General features: G+C 39.6%; 1 protein-coding gene across 5 annotated transcripts in view; it reads left to right on the top strand.

Annotated features, from left to right (window-relative positions):
* The window catches only part of TRPC3 (transient receptor potential cation channel subfamily C member 3), a 356,160-nt gene that overhangs the window by 37,626 nt on the left and 296,399 nt on the right, over window positions 1-22,135 (top strand). For 4 of the 5 annotated variants that reach the window (XR_012717460.1, XM_075287062.1, XM_075287081.1 and 1 more), the window contains exon 2: window positions 17,593-18,364. Coding sequence is in view for 4 of the 5 variants with exons in the window: in XM_075287062.1 (XP_075143163.1) it covers window positions 17,593-18,364 (772 nt within the window). In the remaining variant the exon portion in view is untranslated. The remainder of the gene's footprint in view (window positions 1-17,592; window positions 18,365-22,135) is intronic. The other variant, XM_075287073.1, reaches the window with a different exon arrangement.

Below are 22,135 nucleotides of genomic sequence, written 5' to 3'. Positions count from 1 at the left end.
CTGGCGAGTTAGTAAAAGGGTGTTTAGAACCTGTTAAGGGCTCATTCACACAGAGTAAACGCGGCACGCAATGTGCGTGTACGGGACGTTTGCGCCGCGATTTTGACGGTGCATGTTTGGGGTCGCGTTAGCACTGCGTTAACGCGCATTTGCACGGCGCTAACGCGACCGCAAACATGCACCGTCAAAATCGCGGTGCAAACGTCCCGTAAACGTGACACATTACGTGCTGCGTTTACTCCGTGTGAACGAGCCCTTAGATTTCTGTAAGACAATTCATCATTAACAGACAGAATAGAAATTTACTCACATAATGGTTATTACTGCATTTTATAGACACAACTGAAAGCACTGAGCAACATTTATAAAGCATAAATGCCCCTAGTACCAACTATCATTATATATGTAAAATAACAGAGCGACATTCATAAATATACCCTATTGACTGTAAGGGTCAGTGCACACTGAGTTTTTTGGCACTGATTTTGAGGCTGAATCCGCCTCAAAATCAGTCTCCAAAAAAAGCCTCCCAATAGAGTTCTGACCCCAAAGTGGTTTTTCTCTACCCAACCACTTTAGTACCACACTATTTTCCCTAGTTCAGGACTGGGCACATTTTTGTTTTATTTCATACATGCAGTTTTGAGGGCTATAAACATTTTTCCTTTGGGTTACTGAAATATTTTTTGTGTCTTTATCAGTGATAAATAGGGCTTTATTTTTATGTTTTTATTTTTCCATGTTTTTTCTGTATTTTAAAATCTGTGAAAATGGAGGAGAAATGTTTTGTGTTACATATTTTTTGTGGGGTTTTTTGGCAAAAAAAAAAAAATTAAATGGTTTTAAGTTTCTGTTATGGTTATTATTATTATTATTATTATTATTATTATTATTATTATGGCTCATTATTGTGTCCTAGGGGGCAGAGTGAAAACCTGTGACTAGGGCTTGGATTTTCCATAGGTTTACTTTATTTATTGTTTTGTATTATTATTATTATTATTGATTTATTTATTTATTTTTTTCTACATTTTGCCCCCCCCCCTCCTCCCGTGATAATGTCATAATAGACCTTGGGGGTGGGTCATCATAACTTTCTTTTCTCTATTTTTTTTAAAGCTGTAACTGGGAAAATACAGGGAAACAGGAAGATCTAGGACCCAGCAGCTAGCGGTTATGAGACCACCTGGTCAATGGGGAGCTTGGATGTATATAGTCTGTGGACATTCTGGAAGTGGTTAAAGGGAACCTGTCACAGGGAAAATGCAAATAAATCTATTGGTAGCCTGTTATGCAGAAGTAGCTGAGCAGATTGATGTATAATTTTGTGGGAAAGCATTTAATGTAACCTGCTATTTATCATTTAAATCGCTGATTATTGAGAAGTCAAGGAGGCGGACTTATCGGTGATTGACAGCTATCTCTGTATGCACAGTCATAGAGGGAGACTGCTAGTCAATGATAAGACCTCCTTGACTTCTCTTTATAGAAAATGCAGAGGTTTCAATGGATAAAGCTTTGCTTTTAGAACAACATATTACTGTATAATGAAGAGTTAAATGGTCTCTTATATCTTTAATACCAAAGGGCCAATTCTTGTACTAAGTTAAAGTTGGACTATATCATCTTCATTTTACATGACAGACTCTTCTATTTTGCTTTTGTGAGGTTAAAAAATGTATTAATAAATCTGTGATAATATTTATTTGAGATGTGTCATAGTTTTCAGAAGGTTGTGTAGCTTGTAGGAGTACAACCTGGCACTGTTTGTACATATACTCATATGTTCTTAACTGGTATTAACTAGACTGCACAATATATTATGCTGTTTGGTATAACAGTACAGTGGTCAGGTCATAACTTGCTGCCCTTAAATATGAAATGTACTGTACGGTCAGCTGGAGCTTATCATCAGGGGTTCCAAGAGTTAATTTATGAGAAGGGCATTCCAGGATTAGAGAAAAGTACCTCCTTTATTTTCTAAAAACAGTGCAATGTCATGTCAACAGACATGTCCAGGTATGTGTATCAGAAGATGACCAATTTATCAAAACTGTATTGTTTTTTGATATTCTATCACAAAGTGATATGCTATATATGTGGCCACGCAATGAATGAATGAATTTCAGCCTTGCCATACATTAGAAATTGCAGTCCTTTACCAATTTTGAGCTAAATCAAGTTTGTATCTGAAAAGATTTGTTTCTGCAGCATGTGCAGAGGATTTCTCTACAGCTCTTCAGATACTATTCCCTACTGTCTGCTAGAGTTATTTAATGTTAAAACTTTCCTTTTCTGTACAATTGAACAGGCTTCATTCACAATAGTTCTAAAATATCATTTGGCATTTTATCCATAGTGATGGCATGCACAATACTCTATGGGAATCAGCTTTGCTGTCCATCCTCCGTGGAGGTTAGAATGATAACAATACTGGGAAGATTAGCTGGCGTTGGTTTCTAGTGTTTCTGAGAAGACTATTGTAGCATGCATGTCAAAGTTATTTTCTTTCACTGGAAAATAAAATAATTTGATGTTAGCATACCCCAGCTAGAATTCATAGTACAGAGTACAATATGTTCTAAAAGTCAAGAGCTACAAAATGTTCTTTGTGAGAAGGATTGACCACTTGATGGTTAAGAGTCTTAGAGATTGAAATCTATTTGCCTATAAGTCCCAGCAACTGAAATTTGGAACCACAGATGGGCATGTAAATATAGTTTACATTTAATGTAAATTCCAGTAGCTTTAATGGAAAAATGATAATAACAACAGTATTGTAATATTTTGTTCCAAACCATCACTGATCTTTAGTCAATGTAGATTTTCTCAAATCCTTCAGTTTATTCCTGTAAACCCAGACAGACTCAAGGTTGAGATCAGGGTCTGTGGGGCCACTTCTAAGAGTCCTCCTCTATTAGGTGGTCAAACCAAGGTTTGATTTGTTTGTTCTCTTAATTTTTAATTGACAATAAAAAAAAAACCTTTGCGCAGTGCTCTGTGGTAGCAGAAGTCTACAGTAATATGCTGGACGATGAGGGAACCATCATAGAACCCAGTGGACCTTATTATAGTCAATGCCGTTTATTGGGTTCTGTTATTTACATTTTTCTGTTACCCTGACAGAAAAAAATTAAAATAAGAAAGCAGTTTTGAATGAAGCCTAATTCTGATTTACTAGATATGCTGTAAATATTTCATAAGTATACTATATATGGTCAAGGGAATCTATTAAGAATGATTAAAAAGACAATAAAGCTAAGCCAGAGGTAGATAAGGCCCCTAATAAATTTGGCGTATTTCATATCAGCTGTAATGTATGCCATATCAGACCAAGGTGGCCTTACCTGCTGTTAAATCTCATGGATGTTATAGTGAAAGGATGGGGAAAAGCATACAACACACTTTGTTGCTCAAAAAGGAGAATGTGCAAAACTTATTGACTTCTTATGCCAAGAAACTGATCTAGTAGTATTTCTTGTAACACTGGTTAAAGTGAATATATGCTCATCACAATGATGAAATTTTACATATATTCTGGTGTAAAAAGCAACGTAAAGAAAAAAAACTGCCGAAATGGTAAAATGGTTAGATAAACAGAAGAATACATTTAGGGCCCCTTCACACGGAGTAAACGCGCCGCGCATTGTGGCGCGTTTACGGCGCGTGTACGCCGTGTTTTTTTACGGTGCGCGATTACGCCGCGTTAACGCCACGTAAACGTGGCGTTAACGCGGCGTAATCGCGCACCGTAAAAAAGACGCGGCGTACACGCGCCGTAAACGCGCCACAATGCGCGGCGCGTTTACTCCGTGTGAAGGGGCCCTTATAGTCTGGGAGGATCAAACATGGCTGAACTGAATAGAAGCGGACTAACTGGCTGAAGTATGCCATACACAGTGTACAACAGTAAAGACATTGAGGAATGTGATTTGTGAAATGTATACTCAGTTTCCAATAATTGATAGAGCTATAACAATGGTGCCTAGAAAATAATCAGAAAGACTTGTATATAAGGTAGGACTGGGAGAGTTGTGTGCAAAATCCTCAGAGAGTGTTCTCCCCAGTGAATTTATGAGCTGCAGGGAAATTATATATCTCACCCGAGAGCAGGCTCAAAAGGAAGACGTGGAAGAAAGTTCAATTACATAGACCTTCATCCTTCACATTTCTTATAACTAACAATTTGATACATAACCTTCTAGCCTGTTGCTGTTGTTGGGTCGCGTGCGGTAATAAAGTAACTGCATCTATTTTTATCCCTGTCCTTTCATAGTTGCTCAGTATTTTAGTAATATGGTTTATTCATTCTGCTAATCACTATATTTCCCCATAAAATTGCAGATTCATGTTACATACGGTATACACAACTGTGTGCAGTCTATGGATCAGTAAAAACAGCACAGATGAAACACGGGTTGGTATCTGTACGTCATCTGGGGTTTTCACTGACGCATACATTGAAAATGAATTGACACAAAGCCGCAAAAAATACAGCTGTGTGTATGGACCCATTAGAATGTATGTATTATCCGTAATTGCGGATAAAAAGTATGGTCGTGTGCATGAGGCCTCAGTGCATAGATCAATCAATATAATGGGGGAGAAAGACAATAAATATCCATCAGACCTTTCTCTCATCCTGTCTTCCAGGGAAACCATGGGTTGGAGGAATTAAAATCTTACCTATTCCTTGTCAGTGACATAGGTGATGTATTTCTATATTCAAGGGTGTCAGGGCTCTGCATTTGGCATCTTTGGGATCAGTAAAAATAGAATTTGAGGTGCTAACATCAGTCTTTGGGTGCTGTGTGTGGTACCAAGCCAAGTCTGTTGCTCTTGTGTATTATACACACCAAATACAGCTTCGCAGGATGTGATTTAGAAAATGCATTGTGGCTTAATATACCTTTTGAGACTGTTTATAAGATTATGTCTTATTCCCCAATAGCTTACCTTTCTAGCATATTCTTGCTATAATGTGCCCCCTGTGCCTCACTGATTTATCTAATGTGCTTTGTCTATTGATACAAGATTATTATTTTACCATTCTACTGTCTACAGGGTCTGTCTCTTGAATTGACATCCGCTGTTTGACCTGCTTATGCTGAGACTGTGACATCTTCTTGTTGCTGTTTTGGGTGCCTTTCTAAGTTGCTTTCTCGGTGGTTCTCGCTGGCAACTGGCTGCTCTATACACTAGTCCTAGCTGCTATTTGTAATTCTCCAATACCCAAAATAAGCAAGAAATATCATCTGTGCTCATGTGTAAGTCATGTATAAGTCACTGTACAGGAAGACTTTACACACTGATGTCACGGTACAAAGATAATAGACACAGTGATGTCACTGTACTGGGGTAATGCCTACTTTGACTCATGGCACAAGATTAACTAACACACACACAAACACAAACTCACACACACACACACAAAATGATGTCTGTGACATTACAGCGTATGATGAAATTAATTGTAATGATGTCCCAATAAAGTAATGGAGGCATGTTCACTTTCATCTTGTAATATCCAGAATTTTTAGCAATTGCACCCTAGGTTTCAGGTTTACCCATTAGTTGTTGGGCTGCGTAACAGCTGCTTTGTCTGCTATCTTGGTAGTTATGCCCATGTTAAATTATTCACTGTAGCTTTTCCCTGACCACCTGCTGGTAAATGGAAAAGATTACATTAATATTGTATATGTATATAAATGCAGATTTACTAATTGTATCTAAGATTTAGGCTCTATGCTCACAACCATGGGTTTTGTCAGTGTGCTCTATCGCTCCATATAGAACCCTTATAATATTACTGGCCTGTGTATGCAGCAGTTAGCATGGGGAAAAATCTCAGAAGGTCCTATACCTCTCCATCTTGAGTCCCTGGATTCCTAGATGGAGTGAATGGGTCCATGGAGGCACAGGCATAGATGTCTCCCATGTGCCGTCCATTCCATTTTATCACGGTTGGAGTACATGCAAACAATCATATTCATTTAGCTGTAGACAGTGCAAACTATACGCCTCTTTACATGGGAGTTCATCTCTCACCAACATGTTCTGATCAGCTAAAAATAGGAAGTAAATCAGTGCTTATTAGTATGCCATTAAAGCGGAAAATGGTATATAATAAGCTGCCATTGACAATAAACAATGGTGGGCCATTTCATGTACATTATTGGGAGTAGCACCTCCTCTCTTTGCATAGGGAAATATGCTACTCACGATCATGCATGTTTTATGCTGTATTAAAAATTCAATTTGCTGCCAAAACAGCATTTGCTCGATTGTCAGCTGATCTTTTCACTTTACTACCTAGCCATTTTCCTATTTGTATTTTCTTTTTCTTTTTTAATCTCTGCCTTCCTCATACCATTTTTTTTTCTCACTATTTAATTAGCTCCCCCTTATGGGGGCTATAACTTGCAATCATTTGATTGCATGTCCCTTAGACTGCAATACAACTGTACTGCAGTCTATGAGAGATTCTGTACATTACTTGTGAGGCTGGCCATAAACCATTCACAATAGTAATATTCCTACAACAGACCTGGGAGCCTACAGCTGTCACAGGAACAGAGAGCTGTCCTGCAACAAGAAAGGTATGGGGCCGGTGGGGACTTGCGGTGGGCTTACAGGTAGTAAAAAAGTGCATTTTATAATCTGAAAAATATGCTAGTTCTTCCTCATTTTTACAGGTTTTGTCTTTATGGCATTTACTATGCAGTAAATAGTACATGCTACCTTTATTCTTTGGGTCAGTATTATCACGGTGATGCAAATTTATATAGCTTTTATTATGTTTTAATACAGTTGAAAAAAAGTAAGTATTACGTTTTATTTCATTTTTATTTGGAAAGCAGAGTGGTGACACAATGGCTATTCAAGCATGTATATTTTAACAGTAAGGGTCCACGGACGTAAAATTACGGACGTAAAAATACAGGCGTATTTTACTATAGAACTCAATGTAAACGTCTTTTTACGGCCGTAAAAATAAGCACAAAATAAGCACAAAAAACGTCTCGCGTTACTCCGTGTGAATGGACCCTAAGAGTATTTTTAGACATGGGGATACCTAACTGTTTGCTTGTTTACCAATTTTATAGGTAAATTAGAGAAATTTTGAGTTTTCATGAAAAGATGAAATATCTTTAGGTTCTTGCATTGCAGCCTGTTCTATGATGATATAAGCCTTCATATATGGTGCCCTATCAGTTTCTGTGCTGCTAATATCCTTATGGCTGCAGCACAATTTCCATATGTCTATGAGGCTGTGGGTGTCGACAATACAGAGCAGTGTACTCCCTCCCTTATCCACTATAACTACTGCTGGTTTATTTACATGTAAACTGTGCTAGAAATAACTATACAGTAGCAAACAAATAGCTAAGAAAAGTCCAAGTGACCATACTATAGGAGATCCACAAACACTCACCTATAAATGCAGGGTAAATACATGCAAACATGATGCAGCTAAAATGACTCCTGACACAGGAAAAGAGAAATCTATGAGCACAGTCAGGAAAGCTCCCATCTGTAATAACCCAAACAATCAGAAGTAGAAGTACATAAAAGACATTTATTACATCTTAAGATATGAGATGTACAGAATGTTCATTTCATTGCACAGAGAAATCAATTTGCAGACATGCTGTGAGGAAAAACAACCCTTCCCCCCAGTGCCGCACCTCCCATGAGGCGACCTGAAGCGACTGCTTCAGGCGGCACTATGCCAGGGCCCCAGCGAGGGCGGCATTTTTGCTTACCTATGCCAGTCCAGGACAAGCTGTCCTGGACTGGTTTAGCACCGAGTGGTGGATTGGGGAGGCCGCTGGAGCAGCGCTGCTCCAGCGGCCTCCCCTCACTGTCAGGCAGAGAGCAGGTCCTCTCTCTGCCTGCTCTCTGCCTGCGAACGCCGCTAATCCGCGCCCCCTTCACTTCGCCCCACCCCATTCGCTCCACCACGCCTCCTCCCGTGGGGGCGGCTTTCTGTCGTTCGCCTCGGGCGGCGAAAGAGGCAGGTTCACCCCTGCTTCCCCCCTCCTAGTTCAACTCAATGTGAAGCCATATTTTTTTTATGGAATCTATGGAGGGGACTTTTCTAGTAACGCAATAACAGGGCTTTAACAAGAAATCTACAGATTGTTTGTTTATACTATTCATCTGCAATACTATAGTATTGTTGACCATGGTAAAATATCTAGGTTCATATTAAATTCTACCAAATTTAGGGTTTAATAAAAAAAACAGTGCACTGGCAGACCTGGGAGTGTTGGCAACTAAACAGTTTTCTTAATCTTGCCATGGTGGAACAGTTCAACTACTGGAAATGGCACTATAAGTGAAAGTAACGGGTCCGATGCCATGCCATGCCACATAATCTCAGGGATTAATGGTCTGTAATTGGAATTGTCTCCAATCACACTGTTGTCCAGTTTCTTCTGCATAAAACACACAATATATTGGGAAGTGGACATAAGAGGGCAATGATCAGGAATAAGCGTTCTTGCAACAGTGTTGTTCATAGGGTCTTGTAAAGGAGAATTAAACTAGACAATCTAACAATGTGCCAGATTTATCACATAGGCTGATGCTGATGATAAATTTGGAGAATCTTTAGACTGTATAGTCTGCGTTTATGGTAAGTCATGGCTGTGTCTTAACCCTTAATAAACATGGTGTAATGCATGTAGTTTGTTTTTTGCACAAATTGCAGCTGCATAGTTGTTAAGTGAATATTCCCTACTAAATGGATATACTGTACACAAGTAAGAGCATCCAATGATACTGTGACAGAATTGCTATCAAAACTAATATTCATTTTAATACTTGGCACTATTTAATACAACAATATGTTATTATCATAATTCAAGAATGTTTCTGAAAACAGCTAAAGCTCTGAACTGTGACCAGATATCGATTGTGACATCTCAGCTATTGTGCTGTGCTATGCCTTCTGTAATCTGTACGCTACGTGAAGAGCACTGTCTTTTGTAAGCCACAAATTTCTATTGTATTTGTCCTGCTTTTTTTTCAAAGCATGCTTCACTAAACACTTGCTGCTACAGATTTCTAACAATTATGACTGTGCTCTTATTTCTAGCTTGGTATCTCAATCCTTTGTGTCTCCCATCTACTGGACAACAAAATGAATGGTCTTTGTGTGTCTGTTCTTAGGACTTTGATAAAAGGCTGTGTTTTCTAAAATGGTGACAAGGGCCTAAGAAACTTCTGCTGTGAACATGTTAAGATTGCTATTTCAAACTGCTTTTCCCAACACGCTCATGTCATTTGCTTTTTCCATTATCCATTCTCTCTTAGGTATAGATGTAACAGATTTCTTACTATAGCCAGGTTTTTTTTCCTCCCAATGCAGTTCTACACATCAAGACTAATTTGCCTGGCTCTCTTGCCCATTCCTCTTTCTTCTGATTAATGCATTAATGACAAGTTTGCTGCTTATGGTACAAACGCTCCAACCTCATTCACAAGTGATACGTTTTATAAATACTACGTTATGCTGACATGAGTATAATAATATATAAAACATCCATAATGCCAAAAATCTTACCTATCTGTAATTGTGTCACTCACTCAAGCATAAATTTGAAGTGGAGGAAATCTGCAGGTGAATGTGATTTTCTCCAGAGACGTTCGGCACACCTAGAGAACCGCTGAAGAAATCGTGCCTGTGGCGTGTGCCAGGGTTGCTGCCTCCTATGTGGGACTTTACGAGTGGAGGGGGGAGCCACCTCATCCAATGCATTTTTAAGGGTTTCATTATAGTGACTGGTGGCCAGATTGGGACAGGAGATTGAGGAGATGGGGGACAGAGAGGACTGTAGAGTATCTGAGAGGTGCTGGGTGTCAATAACACGCAAATTCCTATATGTGTGATGGGTAGGGGTATCTTGTGAAGGGGAGAGAGCACTGATGGTGAGAGATAGAACATTATGATCAGAGAGCGGCAGAGAAGAGTTAGTAAATTTAGAAACTGTGAGGAGTCGATGGAAGACAAGATCAATCGTGTTTCCACCTACATGAGTGGGAGAAGAACATTGTGAAAGACCAAGAGAAGTGGTTAATGAGAGAAACTGTGAGGCAGCTGGGGAGTGAGGGGTGTCAATAGGGATGTTAAAGTCACCCATGATGAGGGTACTTATGTCACTGGATAAAAAGTGGGGAAGCCAAGAAGCAAAGTGGTCCAAAAATTGGTAGGGTGAGCCAGGTGGACGGTAGACCACAGCTACACGTAAGGAGAGTGGGCGGAAAAGTCTGATAGCATGGACTTCAAATGAGGAGAATGTGATTGAGGGTATCGGTGGAATGGACTGAAAAATGCACTGTGGTGACAGAAGTAAGCCTACCCCGCCACCCTGCCTGTTGTCAGGCCTAGAGGTATGTGAGAATTGTAGGCCACCATGAGACAGAGCAGCAGGGGAGGCCGTATCTGCCTGCTGGATCCAAGTTTCAGTAAGGGCGAGCAGGCCAAGGGATTTGCTAAGGAATAAGTCATTAATGTATTCTAGTTTGTTACACACTGAGCGGGCGTTCCAGAGAGAGCAGTTAAAAGAGACAGGGGAGAGATGAGGAGAAGGAACATGGTAAATATTGATGAGGTTTGTAGGTCTTCTATGTGTGCAGGAAGAAGAGTTAGCGAAGGAAGGAGGGCCGGGGTTAGGAGAGATGTCCCCAGCAGCTAGGAGGAGTAAAATGGACAGAGACAGAAGGTGGTTCAGTGATTTATGTGGGCGCTTATATTTGGTTTCACTGCTAAAAGAAGTAAAGGGGTGATTAAAGAGACTGAAAAGTGTGTGAGAGCTGTACATGGGAGAAGGAAGAAGAGAGGGACTGATATGGATGGAGTGAGAAGAGAGGGACTGACATGGATGGAGTGTACTGGTGGTAGAGATGGAGGGGAGGTTTGCAGGAAGACAATGGCTAAGATAGTAAGTGACAATGCAGCTACAGGATACCATGTATTAAAACTTGTTTTAAGTTGAAGTTTGAAATTGAAATACTGGTACATAGTAAAATGAAAATATACATATTAGTAACTTATGGAAAATTCTTTTCATAATCTTTGTTACTTAGGGAATTTTATTATTCACTTGGAAGAATATAGGAAACATGTAAAAGTGCAACGGACAGAATGTTTTGGAGCCCAAAACCTATAGGAATTGCTATTATTATACTCTGCGGTCTTCTCAAACCCCAGAATATAAAGAGTGAAGGCTCAGGGGAGGTGAGTAAAAATAACAAACAATTATATTCACCTTACCTCACTTGTCCTGGGTATCATTGTGTTGTCTGGCAGTTCTCTGGCTTCCTCTCCAGGTCTCTGGCTGATGTCACATGCTTGGGGCCATTGTTGAGGTCTGAGTTGGAGCCTCAGTGGTCAGATAGAGCGTGCCAATTTCATAATGCTTTGACCAAGTCTCATGAAGTTTCATAGGCCTCAGTAGTGACCCTAGGGTGCTTGACCTCAACCAGAAGTTGGAAGAGGCCTGATGAAGAAGCCAGAGGACATCCAGGAGAAACGGGCAAGATGAGTATAATTGTTTGTTATTTTTACCCACCTCTACTGGGATTCCAATTATTATACTGTAGAGTTTGTGACTGGACTATAATAGAGTTTCGTGAGTGACAAACCCCACAAGTTTTGTGTTTGGGTTGAAAAATCTGGACTGCATCCAGTTCTGTCCAAATCGGTTAACTCATCCTTAGTGTTCACCCTTTAAAAGGTGTCTGTCAGCAGGAAAATTAAATGCCTCCCCCAGCACTCTCACAGTACAGCACTATAGGCGCTGCTGTTTGGAAGGGTGTTCCTGACTGACTGTCAGGAACGCCCTTCTGACTGAGAAGAGCTACGGTTCTGGCACAGATAGCTCTTTACCGGGGGCACAGATCGTGAAAGCTGACAGTGTGCTGAATTCAACGCACTGTTGGCTTTCTAGCGGTATATAAAACCGCATGTGCCCCAGGTGACGAAAAGTCCTCTTTAAGTAGAATTTTTTGCATACAGACTGACAGAGATTGACTGGGGAAAGATTACTAATGTGTACACTGGCCAATTAAATAATGGGAAGGGAGAAGCAAGGAAAGCACAGCATGTAGCAAGGGTAACCTGGTGGCTGCACCTGCTTGGAGATGTAGCATGATGGTGGGTAGACAGTGTCTGCATCACAAATAGTCATGTAAGCAACATCTTTAAAAGGTGGAAAGAGTTGTCTAAAATTATTATTTTTCAATTTAAACTATATAACTACGTTCCTGTGTCTATATATTCCTGTTAGATACACTATTATAATCCGTTCCGTTGTTCTAAGATGGATGAGAGTAACAAATTATAATAATAGTAGTGTGAAAGTACATTAACAGAAAAAAAGATTATTGTCTGTTTATCTGCACCATGAACTATGGATTTACCAATAACCATGAATGGAGATGAGACACTTTGTAACTTAAAATCATTCCAATTGTATTTCCAGTTACTCAAAACTTTGTATTGATTTTAGCTGTTGAATTATGTAAATTTTAACTTAAAAGACGAATTTTCCATTAAGCGCTCTATTTAGTCAACATTGTTAATTTGCAGTTGATGGAATCACAGCCAGGTCAAGCAAAAAGCCAGTGACAAATGTGTTTTTTTTAAAAAAAAAATAGCAAGACAGCTATATAAATAATGTCCTCCTTCAGGATTCCTTCCTCCCATACTGCTAACAAGTAATTGTACATCATTGATTGTGGGCTAGTATTGATAGCTGATATGTAAATGAATGAACAATACTTGTTGGGTACTTGTTATGATTGACAAATGTGTGCAGATAGCTCTTGGTAAAGCTATTGCTCGGCCAAGAGCCATCTTGCCTGATTCACCTGGGAAAAAGGAGAAAGTCACTGCCATACATATCCACAAATAGCTTATCTCCACAAGAACTAAAGAATTGGGTAGTTGAAATCCAGGAAGCCCTCAACACATTAGATGCTTGTCAAAATTGGCAGATTTAGCCAATACATCTATTACCATCCAACTCCAGCATCTGTAAATAGGCACCTCCTCACTGTTTCTAGAAGAGTTAGTATTTTTTTCTTGCCCCCTCCATTTCTAAGCAACCAGTGCAGTTAGATTGATGCCTGATGCTATTAGATTCTATACTGTCAAGTGGGCAGTGTCAGGCTTTAGTGGGCAGGGGGACGTGACTCAGAGCTCAAAATGTGCCTGACCTCAAAATCCCACCACTTGTTTGCTCTTGGTTGACACTAGCTACCTGACAGTACAGAGTCTAAACAGAAAGTCAGGCACCAAAACTAGCACTGGGGAGCATTGAGGGATTACAGTAAAAAAAAATCCAATTGAGTCAGAATCAGTAGGGCAGCATCTCTTAATGGAGGTGGTGAAAGGTCCTCTTTAAGGCTGAAAACTTCCTACTCAAAAGTTAATAGCTCTTTTGAAACAACAAGTGTATTCTTTCATTGTGACTACTATTGTAATTGTAGCCTGAAATTGTGTATTCAATCTTTAAAAAAACAACATAAGAATGTTTCTAAGTGTGTAAGGGAATATTGGACATATGTCTTCTTTTAAAGTATACATGTACATCGACTTGCATAACTAGAAGCCACTATATCTGTGATTTTACTATGCCAGTAGTGTTCCTAAAGGGGATGTCCACTTCTATCTAGGATCCTACTATAAATGTTTTCCTCTCACTAACTTGCAATGGAGAAGCCCTCAGGGGCTGTTGTCATTTGTATTTTCCATTTTCAATCCATTTTCATTCACAAGGTCACTCCACTGCAGGCAATGCCACCTAGAGTCTTAAACAGAGAGCTAGTTTGTTGTCATGATGACTGAAATGGAAAATTCTGCAGGAAGTGATGCCTGGAGTAATGTTTAGGGAGCTATATACTGCAGTTCTCCTTAATGTTGATTTTTGAAGATATTGTATATAAAAACTTGGTGCTTCACTGGGTCATACTGCACTAAAGACTGGGGGCTTTAGATACAACCATCATTTGGCTTTTTACAGTATGACTTAAACTGTACTGTATGTCCAACCCAAAAAAGTGACTGGTGCAGATTTAGATTGCTGCCCATGTGCCTAGGTGGAAATCTATGGCAGTTATAGCTTACTCCAGAAAACTGAGCGAGTCATAATAAATATGTCAGGCCAAGATTCCCCGAACCGCTCTGCCCACATACAACTTGGCGTGTGAGGTGCGTAATGGGGTTTGTGGTGTGTCATGCGGCTAATGTGGGTCCCACCACCTTCCCTTTATGCCAACTAGTTATGAAAACTTGATGTAGAGGGAATGATACATTTCCTCCATTGTGTGTTAACTTCTTTGCTTACAATTCTTTTTACAGAAAGCTGTTTGACAACTATTTCTTGTCACCCTTATTGGGTGCCATGTGGTAAAATTTTCTATCACCCATAGGGTTCTTTCTAATTCCTAGATCAAGTTTCCATAGTAATACGTCACAGACAGTGAAGCATAACTTTCCCATGTATCTCAAAATGACATGATTGGCTAAATCTGTGGCTATAGACCATAATCTGGTGCCAGTCACTAAATTCTTCTTTGATCATCATGGATGTGTCAGACAAACTAGATCCGTCACTGTTAGTTACTCATTTCTAGGGTTTATTTTCAAGCTGAATGATGGGATGCATACTATATTGCTGACAGAGCAAGGAACTGACTTCTACTCTGCACAAAAATACAGTAAGATACAAAGCAAAAATAAAAGTTGTGGCTTGATCTAGGGTCAGCTTTTCACCCTCTGGCTGAATTTAGGAGAGGTTGATCTTAAAGGGGTATTCCCAACTCGCCTGTTCAACCACTTGCAGGCTGTGTGCTCTCTTCACTTTCTGGTTTTCTCGGCACGTTGGTAGGCGGGGTTTCACTTACTCTGCTGTCTGTCTTCATAGCAGTATGTTTGCAGTCAGTAATGAGGGATTGGATGTAAATGCATTACCACAGTATGAAGATGATGTAGAAGCTGATGTAGCAGAGCTGGATTTGTGTCAGTTTGTAATACATACGGAGGTACCGGACTGCCTATCTCAGCCCTTATCAGCCAAATTCAATTAAACCGACTGATAAGTGGAAGAGCAGGAGATAAAACAGCTCGGAAATACCGGAGCACTCACCTCCCCCATCCCCTATCTGAGAGCAGGAGCTCCGTTACTTGTCTGTGGCAGAGACATACACAGCTCAGAGCTTCTCTGAGCACTCAGCCCCTCCCTCCTCCCCTGAGAGAAGGGAGCTAAGTCACTTGTGGACTGAGGGAGATAAGCTCAGCACCAGACCATGGTCATGAAAACAAAGTGTAAACAATGAAGTGAATAAATTAAGATAGCAGCCAAACAAAGAAGTTTTGATAAAGCAATGTATTTAGGAAAAGTCTTAAATCCACATAAACTAGCAGTATAGATAGGATCCTTGTGATGGGACAACCCCTTTAATGGCTATGTATTATTTTTTTTTTACCATCTATGTAACCAGAGGTACAACTTGAAGCTCCTAAGCCACAATGCAGAATTTGTAACGGGGCCCCTACCTATATATATATATATATATATATATATATATATATATATATATATATATATATATATATACCATTTAGAATAGTGATATATTTCATGTGGCAGAGGGACCTTTGGGGTGCCCCTGTATCTAGGACCTGGTAGTGACTGCTAACGCTGCACCCCCTATAGCTATGCCCTGCATGTAACTGCTTATTATGTTACTCAACACATTATTTCTGAAGCTGGTTGCACCTGATACATGGAAATAATCCTAAGAATATTAAAGATCATCAGAATGCAAATAAGAAATTAAAATATTGCTCACTTCTGTTAATTATTTTTTTTCGAAGATTACATTGGTTTTGACATGAATAAAAAGTCAGATTCAGAATTGTCGCATAGTATAAGAAGATGTAAATTTAATGCAAATGAATACAAATCCCCTTATACACAAAGTGTTGATTTTTCTGTGGGTCTTTGAAAACGATTTTTCCCCTACATTATAAATAATATAACCACAAAAAGCAGCAATATTTGCAGCTGGATAAATAGTTCTGTTTGTCCTGTTTTATATTTATAGATCTAAATATAATTTACAAAAACTGAAATAAATAAGGCTAAGGCTGCACTACTGCAAAGCAGTGCAAATACTAGTGAATGGGATTATGTTGCCACAATCGGCAGACCCTGCTGGATTTCGGCATAGCGCTACATTCATTATGATTAGTTATGACTGGCAGAGCGACATTTGTCTTCATGTTTCTGTGTAGCTAACTGTGATACAACCAATCGTGTAATTTCCATGGAGACATGGAAGGCAACTGTTATGGGGCCCATGGGATGAGGGGGCCTGCAGATTACAGTATTTTGTCTGTCAGCTAGACTAGTAAGCAGAACTAAGAACACAATCTTTGTAATTGTTCCTGAGGGTTTTTTAAAAAATTATTATTGAAACGCATTTACTTAAAGGGATTCTACCATTAAAATCACATTTTTTCACACGTAGGAATAGCCTCAAGAAAGGCTATTCTTCTCCTACCTTTAGATATCTTCTTCGTGCTGCCGTTCGGTAGAAATCCCGGTTTTCGTCTGTATGCGAATGAGTTCTCTCGCAGCACTGGGGGCGGGCCCCAGCACTCAAACAGCACTGGGAGCGTCCCCAATGCTGCAAGAGAAATCTCTAGCACCGCCTCCATCTTCTTCAGGAACGGCTTCTCTGTGCGTCTTCTTCTGGAGCTGGATTCAAACTTCTAAGCCTCGGGCAGAGCAGACTGCGCATGCCTGCGGCCACAAGAAAAATGGCCACTTACACAGTAAGTAAGCGGCCATTTTCTTGTGGCCTGTGGGCATGCGCAGTCGGTTCTGTCCAAGGCCTGAGGCTTAGAAGTTTGAAGCCTGCGCCAGAAGAAGACGAGTGAAGAGGCTGTTCCTGAAGAAGATGGAGGCGGCGCTGGAGAGTTCTCTCACAGCATTGGGGACGCCCCCAGTGCTGTTTGAGCGCTGGGTCCCGCCCCCAGTGCTGCGAGAGAACTCATTCGCATACAGACGAAAACCGGGATTTCTACCGAACGGCTGCACGGAGAAGACATCTAAAGGAAGAAGAAGAATAGCCTTTCTTAAGGCTATTCTTACGTGTGAATGAGAAAAAATGTGAGTTTAATGGTAGAATCCCTTTAAGATTATGAAGAGAAATAGTTTTATTTGCATAACCACTGACCCTTTTTAGGCTGATATTTTTTGGAAGGGGGGAGGACAATTTTCTATTGACATTTGCTATGGGGCCCCAGGATTTCTACATACATTTGAAGGTTTTATGTTTGTCTTAGGAGCAATAACCTGGATGTGATGCTCTAAAGTCTAGAATGTTAGAAACTAAGAGTACGACCTGAGGGTATACAAACTGCATTTTTATGGCCATTTTCCACTACAGAATCTAAGTGATAAGATAATATTCATATATGTCTTAAGGAGTTCTTTAGTATATTAGTTAATACAATCATTGTAATATTTCTAAGGGGTGACTATTTATGGATTGTGTCTCTTTCTTCTTCAGAGCAGGTGAAGGGAGCCCATCCATGAGAAGAGTAACCATGATAAGAGAAAAGGGAAGGAGACAGGCTGTCCGTGGCCCTGCCTTTATGTTTAACAATCGAGGACCAAACCTGACTGCAGAGGAGGAACGTTTCTTGGATGCTGCAGAATATGGGAACATTCCTGTGGTGAGAAAGATGCTGGAGGAGTCAAAAACATTAAATGTCAACTGTGTGGATTATATGGGACAAAATGCACTACAGTTGGCAGTAGGGAATGAACATTTAGAAGTGACTGAACTTTTGCTTAAGAAGGAGAACTTGGCACGAATTGGAGATGCTTTGCTTCTTGCTATTAGCAAAGGATACGTTAGGATAGTCGAAGCCATCTTAAATCATTCTGCTTTTGCAGCAAGCAAAAGACTAACTCTAAGCCCGTGTGAGCAGGAACTACAAGATGATGATTTTTATTCCTATGATGAAGATGGTACTAGATTCTCCCCAGATATCACACCTATCATCCTTGCCGCACACTGCCAAAAATATGAGGTTGTGCACATGCTATTGATAAAAGGTGCAAAGATAGAACGACCACATGATTATTTCTGCAAATGCAATGACTGCATGGAAAAGCAAAAGCATGACTCATTCAGCCACTCAAGATCTAGGATAAATGCCTACAAGGGATTGGCCAGCCCTGCTTATCTCTCTCTTTCCAGTGAGGATCCTGTTCACACAGCCTTGGAGCTGAGCAATGAATTAGCCAAACTTGCAAATATTGAAAAAGAATTTAAGGTAAAACTTAGATCCCTATTTATTTTTTGATTTATTTTGCTTGCTTATTATATTTCAGAGTCCTTCAAACAAATTGTCAGTCAATGTCCCTTATTGTCTTCACAAAATAAATTCCCTATTAGTATGTCTTTAGAGTGTGGGAGGAAACCAGAGTGCCTGAAGGAAACATACAAAATCCTTAAAGATGTTGTCCTTGGCCAGGTTCAACCAGTGCAACTATTGAGTTTACGTGATCTATTTATCTACTATATAGTTGAACTACTTTTAAGGTGAAATCTGTGCGACAACCTCACTGTAATCTCTGCTATAGTGGTTGTTGCCTATGGAAATGCAATAATATTAGTACAATGGACACAAAATTATACCTATATGTAGATTAAGCTTTATTTTTTTTTCTCAGATATATTATATCTGAATCAGAGTTAAACATGTTTAGTGGGATTTAGTTTAGGTATAGCTGGAGTAATTGTATGGAGTTTTGTTTTCATTAAAGTATTAATAGGATCATTCATTAAGATGTCCTGAATGTAAAACTAATCTGTGCTCAAGCATATGGCACCATTTATCAAAACATAAATTATAGCAGCTTGTGTAACATACTGTGTGTGGCAATATATTTTGTTTTATTTCCCTTGTGTTGACACGAACTGTGATATATTGTATTCTTTATTCTATAGTGTACGATCTATATTATATTTCATTATATAAGAGGAGTGTAATATTATTAAATATGGCACTTACAAAGTCAGGAATTGTCATGCTAGGGATCCTAACAAAAATAGATTAATTATTCCCAAATAACATACGGATGTGATTAATAATATCAAAGCTCAAGTGGCTTAAGACATGAGCAGTGAAGTGCAACTAACCAAACACAAGACACAGTTCATCTGAGTAATTAATGTATATTCAGCTATAACCTTTAATTGTATCTTACAAGTGCTGGTTGGTTCTTTATGGAATGTATTTGTCAGATGTATGTCCAGAAACTCCCTCACCTTACAAATAACTTCTCTTGACCATTCTATAAAGTGATGGTGTGCAGACTTCAGTTAGGTGCCAGTATTTTGGTTCACTGAAAAAGTAAGTAGAACACCTTTTACCAACACTCTTAGGCCCCCATTTAGACATCCATAAATTAAGAGGAATTTAAGGGTGACATCCGTTACGGACCCCTCTTCTTTTTCCAGCCCCTAGCTCCCTGTGGTAGAATGCCAATGCAGAACATCAGATTTCAATAAAACAAAAATAGTGCAGCTCAACTACAAAAATATGTATATCTCGTAAGTAGGGTTGAGCCGATCTTGACTTTTCAGGATCGATTTTGAAATCCAATTTCCGATCATTTTTCATTCGAACCCGATCTCGATCCCAATTCCGATCCCAATGCAAGTCAATGGGAATTTTTTTACTAATCGGAGATCGGAACGTTTTAATTGTTAGAATCCACGAGTGAATGTGTAGTGAATTTTTTTAATCACTAAGTAGCCAGAGGATTTTTTTTTAACCCTCTGGCTACTTAGTCCCCCTGGTGTCCACTTACCTGAAGAGATGGCTTGTCCGGTGCTTAGTGTTCTCGGTCTTCTTTTCCTCGCTGCCCCTGCCTCCCAGGTTAGTGTTTAAAGAGCTAGGAAGGTGGGGCTTGTAGCTTAGGAGTGTGTGTGGTGGGAACAAGGCGGGGAGCTGTGACGTCTCCCCTCCCAGTACCCGCCCACACTCTCCTAACCCGCCCACACTCTCCTAACCTGGGAGGCAGGGGAGAGCGAGGTGAAGAAGAAGAGAAGACCGGGCACCGGACCAGCCATCTCTTCAGGTAAGTAGCTACTAGAGATGTTAGCTAATCTCCCATTAGAATGAATGGGAGACTAGCTAGCAAAGCATTGTTGGAAATGATCACTGATCTTGATCCCACCTATAAAGATCATGTTCGGGATTCCGATCGCGATCGTGAATTTTTCTCGATCGCCGATCAGAATCCGATTTTTTCCGAACACGATCGCTCAACCCTAATCGTAAGACTAGAACAAGCATGAGCAGTCGACTACTCGGAGAGGACTCCGGACTGTAGTACGAAGTCTAGAGTAGTGTTGAAAAGACAAAAATCAGGTTCTCCAGCGTGCCTTAATAAAATGTAACTTTTACTTCACATATTTTTTAAAAAGTATACCCAAAAATGGATCTGACATAAATACAGGAAAAAACAGGATCTTACGCGTTTCGGGACGAAGAATGTAATCCCTTAGTCATATATCCATTTTTGTGTATACTTTTTTAAAAAACATGTGAAGTAAAAGTTACATTTTATTAAGGCATGCTGGAGAACCTGATTTTTGTCTTTTCAACATCAGATTGCAATGCTGCTTTTCAGATAGGTGTAAATCAGCAAGGAGTTTTGTGCCGTGAATTCTGAGACTGAATTGAGCAGGACACTTCATTCATTCTTGTTTTTGAAACAATAGGACATAGAATCAAAGGCGGAATCTGCCACTGGTTTTGGAACGGAATCTGCAGTTAAATCAGCGGCAGATTTCTGCTGTGTGATTGGGACCTTAGGCTAAATTCAACTGACAGCTATGTAACAATAACATTTCCAATTTGTCTACGGTAATACTACAGTATTAAAATATAAGCAAAAATATATATATAAAAAAGTCCACTGTCTCCTATTGAATATGATCATTCCAGCCAGAAGTCTGAACCATGAACTAGGCGTTTGCTCTCAGACTGGAAAGTCTGCTCAGGTAAAAACAAAGTGTCCCTATAAGCTTTGTGTGTCTACTCATCAGTGTCTACAGACAGCTCTGTCCATCCATTCAGATGACGCTGCTTACTTTACTACTATTGCCGCTTCCTTTCATCTTCTGGGTCCATCCTTCCAATGTATCTTGCCAGTTTCTAAAATGTTTGCTGAGGTAAAACTTTTCCTTCTAATTTGTAAGACTGTTTGCCTTAGTGTCACTTGGGTATGCTAAAAACTGCAGCACACCCCAAATATCAACTTGTAATACATGATGAGAAAACTTCCCAGCTTCAAAGGATTTTACAGTACTTATTATTCCAATATTATCATTTGTCGTATTCTTTTCCCTGACCCATATTCCATGTGGTATAAACTATTTGATGAAAGCGCAAAGTGAACTCGAAGAAGATTCCTGTGCCTTAGTCTAAACCAAATATAGATGGAATTTGTTTCTGGCCGCATCACTTGTTCTTCTTGTAGTCTTTCATTGCAAGAGGTTTTTCAGCTGTCATTAATGTTTTTTCATTCCATGGTTTCTGAATACAGTTACACCATGTCGTCTCCTGTCATTCTTAAAGCTATCTGTATTCAAAAATGTATACAGTACACAGGTGAATGCTTCTAACCATTGACAATTTTTGCAAAACGGGCATTCTACACTTGAGAAAGACCCCTGCCTGTGTCGATACATGTTTTTTTTCTATTAAAGGATATTTCCATACTATTTCAAGATGCTGATGACTTATCCTGTGGACTCTGTAATGACTTAACTTTGCCTGTACATGTATTCTGCGATTTGCAAAGTGCTGCACAATATGTTGCCACTATATAGGAATACATATTATTGTTACTATTATTATTACTATTACTGTAAACTACACACTATAATTATAATAATAATCCTGGTACAGATTTTGCATTGGGGCCCAGTAGTTTAATTTTACACCTCTGATCATCAGCTCACACAGAGGCGTAATTTAATGCTCCAAAACCCCAATGCAAAATCTGTTATGGGGTCGCTACCTCCCTTA

Source organism: Leptodactylus fuscus, chromosome 1, assembly GCF_031893055.1.
Source record: "Leptodactylus fuscus isolate aLepFus1 chromosome 1, aLepFus1.hap2, whole genome shotgun sequence".
Classification (NCBI taxonomy): domain Eukaryota; kingdom Metazoa; phylum Chordata; class Amphibia; order Anura; family Leptodactylidae; genus Leptodactylus; species Leptodactylus fuscus.
This window is presented reverse-complemented; position numbering and strand designations above follow the sequence as displayed.